This window comes from Seriola dumerili, unplaced genomic scaffold (assembly GCF_002260705.1).
Source record: "Seriola dumerili isolate Sdu_G_001 unplaced genomic scaffold, Sdu_1.0 BDQW01001299.1, whole genome shotgun sequence".
In the NCBI taxonomy this organism is placed as follows: domain Eukaryota; kingdom Metazoa; phylum Chordata; class Actinopteri; order Carangiformes; family Carangidae; genus Seriola; species Seriola dumerili.
Genome location: NW_019175554.1, coordinates 549,417 through 567,831, shown reverse-complemented (window position 1 = coordinate 567,831; position 18,415 = coordinate 549,417). Strand labels below are relative to the sequence as shown.

At 39.3% G+C, this 18,415-nt stretch overlaps 1 protein-coding gene across 1 annotated transcript in view; it reads right to left on the bottom strand.

The window, feature by feature from the left end:
• Positions 1 to 4,685: 4,685 nt before the first annotated feature.
• The window catches only part of diaph3 (diaphanous related formin 3), a 163,351-nt gene continuing 149,621 nt past the window's right edge, over positions 4,686 to 18,415 (bottom strand). Inside the window, exon 28 of the mRNA XM_022767790.1 lies at positions 4,686 to 5,056. Within this exon, the coding sequence (XP_022623511.1) occupies positions 4,686 to 5,056 (371 nt within the window). The remainder of the gene's footprint in view (positions 5,057 to 18,415) is intronic.

Here is an 18,415-nt window from a genome sequence, read left to right as displayed (position 1 = left end):
CTCCTGTCATAATTACTATGACGACTAGATGTCACCTAACAACAAAACCCAACTATGGCTCATAATAAGTTGCTGCACAAATGACCTGCCTGCTCATTTTTCACAGGGGGACAGTCTCGTTGGTGAAATGCTTGTAAATCACTTTTGTAAAACAGGCCCCCTACTATTCTTACAACATAACAATGAAACATTTATATTGCGTGTATTTGCAAACTTTTCACTGCCAAAGCAAAACGTCCATTATGAACTGTGTCTGCAAAATGGTTACTGCTAATGAATTTGTTCTCCTACAGTGTCGTGTCATAGCATGAGACAGGAAGCGTTGACCTTTTCAATATTTAACAAAAGCATGAGCTTAGTGTGGCATCAGCCAAATAAGCCACATACAATAAGATGCAGGATGTGAACACCTGACTCTTGTGTTTTCTACCCCCCTGTGACTTCAGTGACACATAATATCTACAAAGTTTTGGTGACATTTTTCAGTTATCCGTCTCACTTGTGTTTGATAAAGCAGACGCATTTTAACTTTAGTTAGTAAAGCAGTCTACACAGTCCGTGCAGCAGCTCAAATTTCACTTACTCAACCGCAACCTGAAGTGTCTTTTCAGGCTTCAAGTCAATTTACTTCCATCTTACCTGCCTAACTGCAGTGATTGTGTATTGGGCAGCCGGCAGAGCTAAAATGCAGGTAATCACAGGGTAGTACTGTTGCTGAACATTTCCAGTATAGACACTGATAGAGGTCTGAGACATAGCCTGTGCCAACACTGTGTAAAAAAAAAAAAATCTAACTTTCTAGATTGTATAAAAAAAAAAAAAAAAAAAAAAAAAACTTGATTAAACTATCGTAATCCAGGCACAATTACATCTCCACCAAAACGGATTTGGCAGTAGGAGCGAGGGATGGATGGCTACAGTCTTCCTAAACTTTCTTTACAACTGTAACTGACACCACCAGCAGTAGATTAGAAAATGATTGTGCCAAGCAACCTGACAATACAAAGTGATTTTTGCACCATAAAATTCCACAGTATGATATGTACAGGCTGTTATAAATACAGCATTGCTCACTCTTTGACTCTTGGGGAAAAGAAATAGTGACAAATCTGTTGATCTGCTTTGTACCCCCCCCCCCCCCCCCAACAAATCCTCTGACACATTTTTAACTTCATCTCCAATCAAAGAAGCCCAGATTGCAATCTGCTCCACAATATGTTTTGCTCCACTTTATTAGGCCCATAGATAAACCTCATGGCTGGAACACAGGCCTGTGAGTAATGAGGGCTCCCTCGGCATAACAAGATCCTACCATCCTTATGCTCTCCTTCTCCTCTCAATTTGTAGTGTCGATGAGTTTAGCTGGTCATTTTCCTGCTCTCCTTTCAAAGGACCAGGCGCACACAGATGCTGTAACGAAATGTAATCATATTTTAGATCTTGCAAGCACGCAGGCAATTAAAGAGAATGTACTGTCAATATGTAGGCAGCTCCAGGTTCCTCCTCCTGATGTGGACTAAATGTATTCTGGCTAATCACAATTAGACAGAGTGCTCTTACCTGAAAGAGAGAGAGAGAGAGAGAGAGAGAGAGAGAGACACACACAGACACACACGAAATCCTTTATGTTGCAAGTTTTTTTTTTTGTAAATTACAGAATGCAGAGTACATTTCTGCAAAGATGTAAGACAGACTAGAGGCTGAATTCATAAAGCATTTGGTGTTACCTATGTTTTTGTACCTGAATCACTTGTAAATCAGAAGCATGTTTACAGACATTGATTATCCTGTATTAACATCATGGCACATCCTCAGAAAAGCCACATTAGGCAAAGCAGAAAACCCCAACACACAATGTCCTAGATCAAAATAACATTCACGAACTCCAGCGACACAGATATGGAGGTAATTCTCTGTGGCATTGGAAAGAGTGAGAAAAAAAAAAGAACTTTTCTAAAGCAAAGTTTTTGGGGTTTTTTGGGTTTTTTTTTTTTTTTTACAAAAAGCTGATGTACTGAAGAAGGTGTCTGCTGCAACACCCTTGCAGAAAACCATGAAAGACCTTGAAGGATAGCGGTTTGATTTGAAACTGCTCAGTAAAACGTGCTGCAGCCAGCTAAAGCTAAATCAAGGCCACTGGAGGAGCTTGGTTAACAGCTACTTTGCTCACCCAAACTGCTGAGTGCATCTCTGGGGATGTGCTCGTCTCTGCTCCAAATAGGCATAGTCGTGTCCCTCCCAGTGCTGAAGATATTCACTAGCTGACAGGCTACAGCAAGCAGACCTTGTCAGACAGCGGGTTAACTGGTTGGCAGATCTCTCTTTTGAATCTGTCAATGTCCGGATTATACGGGACTTTTTGGGGCTTTATCGACTGTATATTTATGTGACGGATTTATGCTTTAAAAGAGGCATATGTTCAGCACAGTGACTTTTAACGGCGTGTTTAATTTATAAAAGTGAGTGATTAAAGTTCGCACATGCTCCTGAAAAGCTTCGAGTCAGGTGTGAATTTTATTTAGAAAATTTAACAATGCAAATAGACTGAAACTAAGATAAATCTGGATTTTTATTATGTGTACACATGGTTATGTAGCGTTTTATGAGTCTATTCATGAATCATAAGACAACTGCTCATCATGTAGCAAATTATGTACTGAGTAACAACAAAAGAAAAACCACTGCACACTATAGCCTCTTTATACTGTATGCGGTGCAAACAAGGCACCACATGTTTAGAAGTCCAATTATTACAGTTTAAAAATAAGTAAATAAAAATAAAAGATCAGAAGAGAAACATACAAAGGTCATTCACAGGCAGTGAATTAAAATAGCTTCCAGCAAGTTGCTGATGGTGACCACTGATATTACACCTACAGCACTCTCTCAGCAGCACATTCTCCTACTAAAGGTATGAATATAGCCCAGAACAGCAGTGGAAGGACATGAAATTTCGATCACGCTGATCCTCGCAGCCAAGCTGATGTGGAAAGAGACAGTACAGTGGATAAAGAAAATACTGTGAACACTTGAGGACTTAAAACAAAGGACTGAATCATCACTTGGGAGAATTTGGGCACAGATGATCTGAGCACTTTGGAGCTGTGTTGATTTCGTCATGTTGTCTCCAACGTGTTTTTTAGCTCTTTTACAACTGGCAAGTGCTGCTAAATACTGGACCTTCAGTTCAGGTTTATATGCTTGTGACTGTAACAACGATATTTCAAAGGTTGTAAGGTGTTTAGATGATTTTGTGGCCCTCTGTACATGATCAATGACAATTATTATAGGATAGCCGTAGCAAGGATGTGATCTGTTTCGGCTCACTAAAGTGATAAATGTTGTAAGTATGACGACTTTCAGCAACAACAGAACAAAAACAAAACACTAACAGCAACACAGACATTGACATGCATTCATTTGAGTCACATGTTATGTTATGTATGAAACTGTGAAAAAGACAACAAACGCTTTTTGCTTTATTTTATTGTAAACGTGTCGGTAAAAGTGAGTGATATGAATAAAGATACAACAAATACGCTTAAGATAGGAGTAATTTCAGTAGGAATGTAGAAGACCAAAAAACTGAATCAGTTCTGTAGTAACCTGTGGCTGGATGAACTTGTTTCCTTGGGCTACATTTTGGACAATAACACTCCTCTCTGCAGACTTGTTCTCACTGTGTATAAATGTTCACTCAAGCAATATAACACAGTGACAAATCAGTCTAATACAACCAAAATCAACTTGTCAAACGACATCTAATTACCGTTATATCCTGTGACTCGTACATGTTGATCCTCTGTATATATATGTATTTATATTTATATCATGCAGATAATATTTTTATGGAAAATACAAACAATTAGATAAATGTTTTGAATATAAAAGACACCCCATCACCCCACAAGGAATGAAAAATATTCAAAGGGGGGGAAAAAAAGAAAAATATAGAAAATAATTAAATACCAAAAGTAATACATACAGATATGATCTTAAAGTCTGTTTTATTGTACATGACTAATAACATGCACATAACTAATGCGGAATTAAAAACTAAAGTAAACGTCAGTTAAATATTGGGCAAATAAATGCTAGAAGCTATTATAGGAAATACCAAGATGAAAGAAAATGTGATATAATTTTTATTTTTATATTAATATTGCTGGATTACAAAGAAAGTGCAACATTGCATGTTTTACTTTGAGAGAAAGTTATTTCCATTGTTAGGAATATATAAATGACAGCCAAACATTTTTGGCAGTGACTTTGCAGGATCAGGTTGAGACTCTGCTGAATCTAGTTGGCTGTTGTTTTGTTTTATTATCTGTTTTATTTTTAGCATTTAATATTTTTATTAAATCAGAACTTTTGTAAATCAGCCTCTATTGCATGAAGGACATTCTGTGTGACCAGTTTTCTCTGCTCTACATGCCAGGGTTTTCTTTGAGTACCGTTGACTGTTAAGACATGGTCTTCAAATGAATATCTTTAAACAAATTTATATCATGAAGCTTTAAAAAAGTCAGTTTCCCTAGTTAATGTTAATATTTGTTATTTAATTGTGGTGTTTCACGCCTGACAAATCTTTTACAACTTTCTCTTAATATAAATCTTTTTGGTCACATTCAGAACATGTTTAGATGTGTATACATTCATTTTGTTTCAGAGACAAATGATGACCCTCATAAGGCCCTGAGTCTGGCCAGGAGGGCCTCTACATCTGACTCTCCATTGGTGCTGCAGCTGCTGACTGCAGCACCAGTGGAGGACGGCTGGAAAGCTGGAGGCTCTGCTTCAACCTCCATCTCTTTCTCAGTCACTTTAACCGCCTCTCTCTCCACCACCCTCTCTCTGTCCAGCCCGTAGCTGTGACCCGGGGTGTTCCTGTACCTGCGGCCTGAGTCCGAACACGCCGCAACCTTCGCCCTGGCTGCAGATGGATGGCTCTCAGACTCGTTATGGGCCTCCTTGGCGGGGGAAGCTTTCACTGCCGCCGAACCCACATTTATATTCTGCCGAGAGCGAGACCTTTGCAAAGGTGCCTTGTTGTTTTCTGTGAGTGAAAAACAAACAAAGCAGTGAACAAAACTGAGAGAATGAGAGAGAGTAAATTAAGCGTTCATGACTCATTAGTCAGATTGCAGATTAAATTATAAGCAAGACAGAGAGTTGGAGAAAGGGTTAAAAAAAAAAAAAAAAAAAGCAAGCGAATGAACAGAAAATGTGCCAGTCAGTCAAACATACTGCAGCAAACATAAAATGACCGCGACTGGATGACTGGAAAGTAACAGGAAGCACTTTAGTAAGTATATGCACATGCAAAACAAAGCAAAGCTACATACAGCTTATACACATGAGCTCACTGTACACACCGTTAGTATGGAATCCAGACTAACGGTGTGTACAGTGAGCTTGTGGATGGATACACACACAAACGCACACCGTGGAAGTGTACACTGTGTATACACACACTGATGAGGACAAATTTTCTGCAGCAAAACGTGGCACACAGCCAGCTCAATATGATGAAATGGATATGGCTGATCAACTGCAGCAGAAACTCAATAACATCGTGCGTCGCCCTTTTCCAATCTCCCAGTCTCTTTCCCTTTTCTCTTACATGACACCCTCCCACCCAGCTCCACCTCCCCTGATTCCACCATCATCATCCATTCTCCTTCCTCCGCTTTTCATCTCAGCTCTCTGCTCGCACAGTAGTCCTCTTCATCTTTCTTATTTCTCTTACCCACCACTCCACCACACCCCACCCGTCCACCGTTCTCCCCCTCTCCTCAGCCTCCCGCCCTCCCCTCTGGTTTCCGACTTAAAACACACACCCAGACAGAGAGTGGAACAGAGCGACGGCCCAGATCAGACCTACGTTCTGAATTATAATCCCTCTGAGTAGATCTTAGACTTCATCATCAGTATGTGTGCGCTGGAAGGAGAGGGTAAATCCATATTCATGTGACCTTGAGCGTCAGGCTGAGAGGAGTGGCGCGAGGAAAGACACCACCGCATTTAAAGTTTCCTGAGCCTGAAATGTCTGGCAAACAGGAGTCAAACACAGCAGAGCAGAACAGAGCGACCCGCTCTGTCAGCCAATCGGTAATGAGTTTGGAGCGTGGCCAGTCAGTCATGACAGTGTGTTTTATGGGCCGCGCTGACGAATGACAAGGAACGTCCCTGAACACAACCTCTGACAAATAAATAAGGATAAAAAGAGGAAAGAGAGGAGACAAGAAGGAACCGACGGCAAAATTAAGCAAAGGAAGCCAGCGATCACACATACGTGCACAGACACAGGCGCGCAAGCACACAGAAGAACATTCACACTAAAACTCGATAGGCACACAAGAGAAAATTGGGATTTTAAAAAGGACAAAATGAGTAGTGTGTTTCCTTGCTGCTGTTACCACGGCTGAAAATCCAAGTCTCCTCTAATTATCCAACACTTTCTGCTCTCTCTTCCTGTTGTTGGAGTCTCAATTGTAAAAGATGACAATTATTCCCCCACTGTCATTCCTCTTGCTCCACAATCCCTTATCATGTCCTGTTCCTCTCTCCTTCCTCTAAAAGCCTGTCGTCTACCCCCCATGCCTGCTCCTTTGTGCTGCATCAGGGCGATGCCCCATAAAGACATATTTCCTTTACAAATAACACACTCACAGATTCAGAGCTGATGCTGGGGAAATTATCAATTGTGTTATCAGCAATTTGCATTTTAATATCTTGTTTACACTTCTGTTGAAATTTTAAACTGATGCCATTTCTGTCATCTTGGAGAGAAAGAAAGAACACACAAGCGAGTTCTATCTGACATAAGTTTTGACTAAATTCAAACATGTGACTCTTTGAATTTATATTTATTTTAATATGTATTAGCATGAATTATCATTTCATTATTTTCCACTGTGTGTGTACCCTCGTATGTAAAACACATACTGGAGAAATACAAAGTACATATGTATGTATATATATATATATATATATATATACATTTCAAAAAGAGATTTTAAAAAACCCACACTTCAATAACAGCTCTTATCCAAAAGTGCATTTCTTTTCTTCCTAACAGGGCTCTGGCCTTTAATGGTGAACATGATCAAAGTGCTGGCAAGTTCAGTTTCTTCTCACTCTGCCTGCCTGTGACACCTAGCTGCCCCTTCCTTTGAAGCCTCGCTAGCTTCTCAACATATGCCTTCATCTAAGCTGTAAAACATGTCTGAGAGATGTAAAACACGTCTCATCTCACGGGTTGCACTCCTTTAACCAGCAACTCACATTGGTTTTATAGCAGAACGAGTCAAGTGGAATATCAATTGAAAGAGCTGCTTTGGATTACGATCAGGAATTTGAAGACGGAAACCGTTGTCTTTTATTGAACACGTGCCGAGACGGTTGAGGTCTGCATTTATCCCTTTCAGACAATTTGATACGGAGTTAGATATGTGATACGCATTCTGATATAAAAATCATACATACACTTAGAATCAGTACATCTCAATGTAGCTTAAACTTGTTATTTAAGATTATTCATTGTAATGAATGGAGATGTTTCACAGGCAATGAATTAATTCAGATTTTCTATTTCATTTCAAGTACCCAGTGTGAAAAGCCCCCTAAAAAAAATCTATCAACCTCCTTACCACTCCTATAACCTTGTTTGACTCTCTCCTGACACCCCGATTGTTGTACACAAACCTGAAAACAATGTACCCAAAATAAAGAGATTACTGTTCTGCAACCCTTTTGATTACAATCATAACACTGGTCTCCTTTAAAATGTAACTCCTTAAATTTTAAAATAAAAAGTCAAAATGAGTATAAGAGATACTGAACCAAAGTTACAGAGGCACACGCATGGTAGGCATGTAAATTATTTTTGCCTCTATGGCATAAGAAAGGGAATACCAGGCCTGTAGTAGCATCTGTCGTGTGGAAAACATTTTGTAGCCATAGCTACAATTTTCTAACCAATTCTGTGTCAACAGCTGCTGCATTGACATGGGGATCCGAAAAAGCTTTGCACAGATAGAATAGGGAGGCATAGAGCTTTCAAATGAGGTAAAATTTGTCAAGGTTGTGTCCAATACGGACCAAAATTCACCACAAGTACCACTACCAAGGCCAAAGTGTATTTTAAAAGCATTACCCACAATGCCACTCCGCCATTGACAGTTCAATATGCTCGTAGTGGCTGATGCAACCTCCAGCAGAGATGACTGTTCTCCAAACTCCAATTTTTCGTCATTTCGTCAAGTGACATCTGAGGCAATTTATCAGACGCCACACAGCGCCTTCTGGGGCCACAAAACACTAATACAACATTTTCCTTATATGCAGTAGGCCTCCCCCAAGACCTGTAAACACACTTTCATGTATAAAATCAGTGGAGTTCCCTTTTAGCAATAAGCAGTGACCAAAAGGACACAGTTTTGGACAGTCCCCAAAAAAGATGCAGTTTCCACTTAAATTTTGGCAACTGGGTGTTTGTTCGCCATGACTGCATGGTCATCGCCATCCATCTAAATCTCTGTCATCAACACTGAATGGGTGCATGTCCTTGTAAATAAAACATTGCTTCAGTTATTGCCTTTGACCAAGAGAAGTTAGGGACAAGTAGCATAAGTTGCACTAGATCACTAACTTTGTTGTTAGCTTGCCTCAGGTTGACTGCTCCTGCAGGCAATTATTCCGTCAGCGCTTCATTGCTCTTGTAGCTTGCTGTTTTCTTAAGAGTTAAGTTGTTGATGTCACTTTTAAAGATTTAAAGGTATTGTTGCATGTTTTGCATGCAGTGTTTTTTCAGTCAACATTTCTGGCAGTATAGCACATGGTGCATTCTGACATTTTTTTTTTCCACCACTGACAGAAAGGGATCAATTTTTGCAGTACAGCACAGTATTTGTATAGAATTTGGGATACTTATAGATATAGAAGCATCACAACTCAATGTGATAGCACTTCATTGGAAAAAGGTTCCCTGCCCCATATTACAGTGTGAGAGGTATTCCTTTACTACATTTGCAAATAGCAGCAGGAAGGAGTTCACATTTCCTCATGTTAGATCATTTGCTCCATTTATATTTGACTGATGCAGATGAGCTTTTACTTATCTCTCTCCCTCCTCCCCACTTCTGCTCTCTTGAAGTTTGGAGAAGTTCGGAGGCAGGCAGGCTGAGGCAGGGAGCCTCAGCAGAGACTCAAAGTGAAGTCTAGACTGCAGCAGTGCTTGCTTGTCTTTTCCTTTTCGACTGTTACACCTACACTGCCTGTCACCATTGTGGTGACAATGAACTCATCTACATGAAGAGCTGTTAAGAGATTGGAGCAAAACAGTCAACACATGAGAAAGCCCGGAGACTGGTATTTTCCAGCGTCTGTAAAACATGAACACAATGCGATTTTGCTAAACTACCAGTCTATCACAGTCCTCAGTCAGTCGCTGTCCGCTATTTTGCTGGGAGGCAGAAATGAAGAAGAAAAAGTTGAAAAACAATGATAAAAGGGCTGGCAGACTGAGCTTGTTGTGTGTCTTCTTGCTCTCAGCTTTGCTGTAAAAGTTGTCTTTAAACTGTAAGTCTCACAGCCCACAGCCTTTTAACCAGCTACTGACACTGCTTCTGTTGCAGCAGAAGACAAGTAAAATCTCAAACAAAACAGACTAATCGCTGCTCTGAATGGTTTGAGAATATCAGGAATTTCAAGATGGAACTATGGTGGTTTATTAAATGTCTGATAGGATGGCATTTTGTAGGAATGTAAAAGGCCCTGTCCAATAGAGAAAACAGAGCGTTTCTTTTTTTTTTTTTCCCTGCAAATAGCTGCAGAGAGGAATTCACATTTTCCTCTTGTCAGATCATTTGGTCCATTTGCATTTGCCACTTCAAATACAGATGCAGATGAGCTTTTCCTCTCATCTCTCAACCCCCCCCCCCTTCTCTCCACTCTTATGAAGTTTGCTGTATTTGATCACTTTAAGAAGAGAGTAGTCATGCAGACTCACAAAAATACAGGCAGTGAAGTGACTTTTTCTCTCTGCAGAGTGACTGACACAACAAGTTGAAGTTAGCAAGATCAAACACTCACTTCTACACCCGCCATAAATCACAGCACAGTGAGCCGGGTTGGCAGTTCGCTGCATGTTCAGTCTAATGATGACTATTTGCCCTGTTTTTTCCATCTACAAGTGGAACATCACTTTACTGCACAATGATCAGGTAATGTATATAGAGAAACAAGATTTCACTTTGTGTAAACTAGGGATAAGGCAATGATTAATTTAATTATTGATTAAACCATCATATCAGAAAATGGTGAGAAATGATATAAGAATTTACAGGCATAGCTGATGCTTTCAAATTGATCAGTTTGTTCAACCACAGCCCAAAATAAAATTCTATTAAACTTACAATAATATAAAACTAAGTGAAGCAGCAAATCCTTATATTTGAGAAACTGGAAGTTCCCATCCTGGTAAAAAGGTGAGAAAACCTATGATTTACATAGTTTGCTTTCAGCTGTCAGCAATTGGTTGAAAGCACAATCATTTTAAGAGTATGGTCTTCAGTCTCCTTTTTCAATAAAAGGTGCTTATATTCATTATGAATTAATTTGACAGTTTTCTTGTTGAAATCTGTCAAAATACATTAAGAAATACCCAGCATAACATCCTAGAATCAGTCTACAGTATCTTATTTTATCCAACCAACAGTCTAAAAATCCCAAAGACAATCAGTTTACTATAAGACAGAGAAAAAAGGTTTGGCTTCTTTTGCTTGAAAAAATGACAAACAATCAACTGATTGATTACCAAAGTAGTTGCCAATTCATATTCTGTAGATCAACTGATAAACTGACTAATCATTTCACCTCTAAATGCCTTTTCTAACTGTGTGAAATGATGCCTCTTTTCAGACCCTGCCGGACGATGGTGAATATTAAGAGTGCACAGTGGAAGAGGAGACCCTGTTTTTACTGTATGTCAGCCGGCAATTAGTCGGCTAGAGGTGTAAAAAGTACATTCACTATGTTCTTCTGTATGAATCAAAATGGACATGATGTTCTAAGTGTATGTGGCTGGTACAAGAATTATACAATGGAAGCTGAGCCTTCGTCTGATAAATAACCCATTCACCAGACTCACATAGAAATAAAGGGAAATTCTACTGTGGTTCCACTCATGTGAGAACAGATGAAAGGACTTGATGAGTACATTTATCTATGACTAACTAAACTCTCAACAAACTGCATTTGCCATAACAACTGATTGAAAAGGAGGGAAAAGAGGTGCAACAGAAAAAGCCTGAACCAACAGCAGACTGAGCAGGTGTTGAAGGGTACAAGAAGCAGACCAGAAAAAAACAACCCTCAGAACTCCCTCCCCTCTAATGGACAGTTTTACAATGCCACTGAGGTCAGACTAGAGATGCAAAACAACCTCCTCTTTTTGTTTATGTGAGTGTGAGACTGTGTGTTTCCTGCGCTGTGGGAAAACTCTAAATCAAATGTGCGCTTGTACATCTTGAAAGGAGACATGTAGAGGAAAAGCTACATTTAGAGTAGAAAATGTATGGTGTCATAAATGTGTGTGATGCGCCCATGTCACCGAGTGAGCCTTTTAAAAGGTAAAAGCTAGCAGACAGCTTGTTAGTTTGCCCGTGTGCATTAGGCTGGCTGTAATTAAAGATCATTACCTGGCAACACACCAGTCATTGAAGGTTTGTCCCTTGCTTGCTCATTGTAGTTAACTGTGTGTGCAGAGGAGTCTGCCGAGCTCCTCTGTCACACAGAAAAAACAGCAGACAGGATTAAAAATAAGAAGGAGGCAGCAGGCAGTGAAAGGAGAGTGGAAGGAGGACAACAGTGGAAGCAATGTGATGATGAGGGAAGAAGATGACAAGATAGACAGAACAAACAGCCTCAAGACAGTGGCATTATTTGGAGGCAATGATTGTGATTTGGACTAGACCAAAATAGAGTACAGAAAAAGAGAGGGAGCAATAAGGAGAGAAGAAGACGATAAAATAGGAGGCACGGGGATAGATTGTTCAAACAGCACTATAATAATCCCTGTGGGTAATGTGCAAACCAGCACTGTTATAGGTAACTGAAGCCGGTCTTGCTCTAATGTATATCGAAGTGTTTTCCTTTGTTGAGCTGCGATTTCACTCCCAGTTCTTCTGTCGCTCCTTTCCCAGATTTAACAATCCCAAATATCTTTGTTCAAACACAAAAGAATAGACCATAGAATAATGGAAAAGCAACATCAATTGGAAGCCTTTTAGAACGATGTGTGCCAGTTTGCATTCATCTCTGGCTTCGGATTTTTTAGTTGTGCCGCACTCTATATAATTTTTTCCGCCACAGCATTAACTGGCTCCAAATGGCATTTGTTTTTGTTGGTTTTGGTTAAACTACCAGCTGGTTGTGAGTTTGGGGGCAAACAGTGCTGAAACAATTCATCGATCAGTGGATCAACAAAAATAAATTGAATACCAGAGTGGGTGTTTATTTATCTTTCAAGTCACTTATCAAGCAAAAAAAAGCCAAACATTCTGCTGTTCCAGCTTGTGAGGATTTGCTGCTCTTTCTCTGTTATATGATTGTAGATTTAGCATCTTTGGGTTTTAGACTGTTAGGTGGAAAAATAAAACATATCTGATGATGTAATTGGTCTCTGGTCTTGTGATGGGCTTTGTCTCTATTTTCCGACATTTTATAGATTAACGATTATAACATTAATGAAGAAAATAACAATAAATCTTACATCTTGTCAGGCCTGCTGGACGCATGTGTCTTGTTTGAGTGATAGTGATGATCAGTCCAAAAAGAGAACGGTGTTGGCCCCTCTCAATCACCACTTTGATCCAGTTCATTTGTAAAGGCCCAAAGCTAATTTTAGGAAAATATCCTGCTCATGTGCTTTTTGAGTAGAGCTTACACAACTGAAGAGCCTTTAATTGGTTTCATGTTTTTGAGATAAAAGCAGCCTGTTATTTCAAGTGTAAAAAACTATGACTTGAAAATAAAAGCAATATAATGGTGATAAGGACCTCCTTAGAGGAAATCTATGAACACACTAAGTGAAGCCTGCATAAGAACCAGAGCATTTCACAGAAAATATTGGGGGCAGTTCCTTGACATTTATAGGTCACACTCTACGACTCACCTACAAAGAAATCCAAGGTAATAAACAGTCTTGTAACATGCTGGACATGGCCATCGTTATTGCACAAGCAGCAATGTGCACATAAAGGATGCACTTATAAAGACATGTCAACACATTTCTTCTGCAACGCATAACCAGATGTTATTGACTAATATCAAAATCAAGTTTACATGACAAAGTGAGCGAGGAGTTGGTGGGGGTGTTGCGGTGGTTTGCTGCTTAAAACCAAAAAGGGCGACATGGAGGATATGAAAGCGCTGAGCTGGATGTCCCTCAAGTCTTCTGCCCCTCCAGTGTGAACCCCAGCCACTGTGAGCTGCAGCCAAGCATGACATTGCGTTAGCACGCCTTGGTGAGTCTAACAAAGCCTCAAAAGTGAGCCCGGTTCCCTGCCACTAGTACAGCTACCCTACTGGCTCACACTGCACAGGAAGCTCTATTGAGAATAAAATTAAAACTAAAATAAACAAAGCTTCTGCTTTTGTGGACCACAAGATTCACCTCTCCAGTGTCACATGCAACTGATATGACATTTTCCAACTCTTCACGCGTCAACAACATTGTTACTGTGCCAAATTCATTCTAGTAGCATTTTCAAAAAAGTTACTGACAGACAGCCGGCATGGCTCAATATTGACAGAAAACTGTGCATAATTGAAGGTTTCACTGTTGCTGATGGAGCAAAAAGAGACGTATCCGATGTCACACGGTGTGTGGCAAACTGTTATTATCATTATGGTGTAATGGCTACTATGTATTGCACACATAAACCAGATATAATCCCACTGTTTAACTGTGCTCTGAGGGAAAAATAAGTTAAATGAATGTTTGTTACCAGCTTAGAAACAGCATTTTCCACAAATAATGACTTTCCTTCCTTTCAACTTTACTGCCATATGATAAAATAACTGGAGAAAAAAAAATCCATCTCAGGCAATTTTTACATCTGCGCAAGTTGTTAAAATGTATTCATATATTTAAAAATTTGCTGTACCTCAGGGCATGGTCAGCAATAACACAAATATGCAATATGTAACAAAATGGGGTGAAACATGCAAAAAAAAAAAAAAAAAGGTATGATCCTTTACAATATAAACAAATCTGTCTGCCTGTATAACAAGGAGGAACTACACCTGGCAGATGGTTGTAGCAGCCCTGGCTCTTACTCCTGCTTTACTCTCATTATAGCTACATGCAGGGTAATGGACTGACAATGTTTCCTTATACAGGGACAGCATCGCTTCCTGGGGTCTCTGTCTCGCCTCTCTCTCTCTCTCCATGTCTCCAAGACACACTCGCACTCACATATAAAAGCATCAGACACAAACACAGCAAGACAACCTGACAGACACACATCACTGCATAGAAGCAAAGACACACACACACACACACACACAACACACACACACACACACACACACACACACACACACACACACACACACACCACACACTTCTTTTTTTAATAAGCACTGGCTATTTCACTGATACAGGTGTACAGCCAGCATACCCTGCTGCCTCTGGCATGCATTAAACATGTCTTGGTTTCAGGCTCTGCTACCTGTTGTTGTTTGTGTGGTTACTGCTGGTAAATATCCCCAGCAGTCATAGACTAATGCATATGTATTTCCTCTCAGTGGCTTCACACTAACTAAGGTTTCCTATCACTGCTTTCTCCGGTGGTGTACATCTGTCACACTGGGACAGGAAAATATTGATCCTTCACAAGCGTTCAGACACGAAGCTGAAATGGACTCGTGAATGTATCTGAAGACAGACGGACGGACAGAGGCATACATTTAACTTCCCATCAGTCAGTTACATAGATTAATGAATTGGTTGATTAAGAAGTTAATATGATAGAAGAGGAGCATAACGACTGTGTTGTTGTGTGTTGTGCACACACAGACTCCAGTAGACTCTACAGAACATAGCGGACAGCCTGCATAATCCATCTGTATCCATCAGCCATTTTCAATCCTCATTTTCCTGATGAATTCTTCCGCACATAAAAATTGATTGCAAATAAATTTTGAAAAGAATACAAGGTTACAAATAATTCTTAATAAGAATATGAGTATAATTCATGTTTTTTTCATTGCTGGTGTATTCCTTGGTGTATCTCCATGGTCCAGGTACAAAATGTAGCTAATATGTTTAATATAATTAATATTTAGTTTTAAGTTTATGGGTAAAAAATTAAAATTAATTGGCAACATAAAATATCAACACCTGACAACGCTAGCTGGATTTTTAATCCTGTTTACATATTCTTTCATCAGACAACTGCTGATTTAAATAATAATAAAGAAATCAATCAATTCTAGGCTGTTTTATGTAGACCATGTTCTTGTATTGTTCCTTGGTGTGTAAACAATATTTAATATTTAAGAAGTATGGCTTCTTTTGTTAAATACAAAAATAATTTATATTCATCAATGCAAGGTATCATTAAAACAATACCTGACCAAAACTCAGGCATGTTCAGGAACATTTCAATTAATACCCACCAATATACACAAGTGGTCATTTCGCAACACCACTTCATCTGGTGACAATAATTAACACCCTTAAATGCAGCACAAAATGGAATCACCCACTGTCTTAACATCAAAAGGTGATTAAATATTTCCACCTCCGACTGAAGTCTTCTATTATTTGTCTCGTGTAGTCCCTTTAAGGTGTGTCTTTCTTGCCATTGTTCCTACTGCCAGCTGAGGGCTTGTGTTTAACACTCAGGCCGACTCTGACAGCTCTCAATATGCAGAGCCAGTCCTGCCAAACAGACTTATGAATTCCAAACAGCCCGAAGTCATGCTTCATATTTCATTGAAGTTGAATATTTAAAAAGATCAACCCACTCAAAACCCTATAAAACCTATCGTTCTGGGGCCTTGTGTCCTAAAAATAAAATCGCATCTGCCATATCGCATTACAAACAGCCACATCAGCCTCCATCTCTTAACCATTTCCTTCTGTCTGTTCCCTCCTCTCTCTGACAAAACCCATCTGGTAACCAGCCTGTCTCCATCAACACAGGTTTTGCTCTCTCTCTCTCTCATTCAAACAACTGCACACTTCTTCCTCCCTCCTTTATCTTATTCACTTCCCCTTCCTCCCATGCTGTCTGCAACTCCAATTTTTTTTTCTCCTTTTTTTGGTACTGTAACTCTCACCACTCAGCTGTCCTTCAACCTCATCTCTTCTTAGGGGATCGCTGAGACCATCAGGTAGAAAAGATTTCTTTCCGACTGTAAAATGGAACTGGTTTCTTACTTCAAAAAGTCATCAAAAAAAAACAAAAACAAAAAAAAACAAAACAAAATAAAAAACATCAGATTTGAAAAAATGCAGCAAAATTTGTGGAGAGACTGCATTGCAGCCTGCTTCTGACAGCACAGTCTCAGTCAGATCAAACTGATCCAGACTCATAATTTAAAAAAAAAAAAATCCAACATTGCCTAATCAAAATGTAAGAAACGGACAGGGTAGCAAGAGCGAGTGTGTGTCAGATTATGAGTTTCACCCTCATAACGCTCATAGCAGCCCTGAAGGCTTTGCCTGGCTATAAAATAAGAATAACAGAATAAAGCGTTAAGCATGAATTTATCTATATATTTATTATGTCTGAATTCTTAAGCTGAATTTGAGCATATCCATAGCATTAATCTGCCTCGAAGTGCATTAAGTTAAGTGAAGACTTCACAGCGTGTTTCCATAAGAGCACATAGTGTAAATATCAGTGACTATTTAAACTTGGCTAACCTAAATTAAAATTTCAGGCTTAATATTATGGGTATTATAAATAAAGATACTGAAACAAAAGAGTTTCAACTTAAAAGGAATATTCTCTGGAATGTGCCAAAACAGCATTCAGTAACAATGGGCCACTCTGTCACTCATTAGAAAAACACATCTACTTCAGAGAAAGCAGAATTACTGATTTTAGAATGAAGTTAAAACGGTGCACCTACATGAAAATATTACTTAACTATATACCACTGTTAATTAGTTTCTTTCCACCCATGCAAAACAGAGAAGTAGTATTATTAATCTAAATATTGATTACTTTAACACAAATAACAAGGTAATAAGAAGGAAAAGTGAACAAAGAAAAGTAGGTAATATCACTTCAAAAGAACTCTCTAGACACTGACTGCGCATTACTGGTTAAATAATGTCAATGTCACACCCCAATTAAGCCTAATGGTTTTGAATGTATGTATTGCAAGTGGTGATGGAAGTCGATATCAAATGAATCAAAAACTTTGATTAACATGACAGCATTTATGAGGATCTACCAGATGTACTGATACAGAAAACAAAAGGGTTTTGTACATAACGTACTGACCGAAATTTACAATATGCTAATTTTGTGCTTCCACTTGATTACAGATAAAATCTTTGATGAATAAACTTGACACACACATGCAGAAGCCTGTGGGCAGGAACGTCTGCACACACCCACCCACCAGTTGGCAGGAAAGAAATTAGATCAAATCAACCCATACTAGAATTAAACAAGCCAAGGCGGTGAAACACAGATTGACGTGACATTAAATAAATAAATACATAAATATCATTAATATAAAATTGATAGATCTTTACATTGGGTGCTGCCTTGCATCGGGTGCGAAGTGTGAAAAGCAAAAGCAAATCAAAGGCAAATCAATAGATATACCTAATGTAGGCAAAATACATCAACAGAGTAAACACTGCAAGTCAACAAAGAGTAGAAGAGAACAGAAACCGTGCGCATGCATAGACTGGCACATTTTTCATGTTTTGATACCGTTTATGAAAACCTTACACTTCATGCAGCTGTCTCAAAGTAAAACACAGATGTGACTGTGACTTTTGCCTGTGAAACACAAGTGAACTAGCTAAGTGGAGACAAATTTGGATTTTTCTGGCTTCACTAATTAGAAAAGACAGCAGCAAGCAGCGAGTCCACATCCCGGCTTCAAAACAACCCATTAGAAACTTATGGGTCACGTCACAGGCTCTACATGTTTCTCTGCAATCCACTGTATGGCTGAAGGGCTTTGAGGGCTTACTGTGCCCCACACAACACAACACACACACAACACAACACAACACACACACAACACAACACACACACACACACACACACACACACACACAAAGTTAGGTACTGCCTTAGTGTCATGTTGCTCCAGAGAAAATCCGGAATTGGCAAAGTGTTTTGTGTGTGAGAGTGTTGGTCTGTCTATTCTC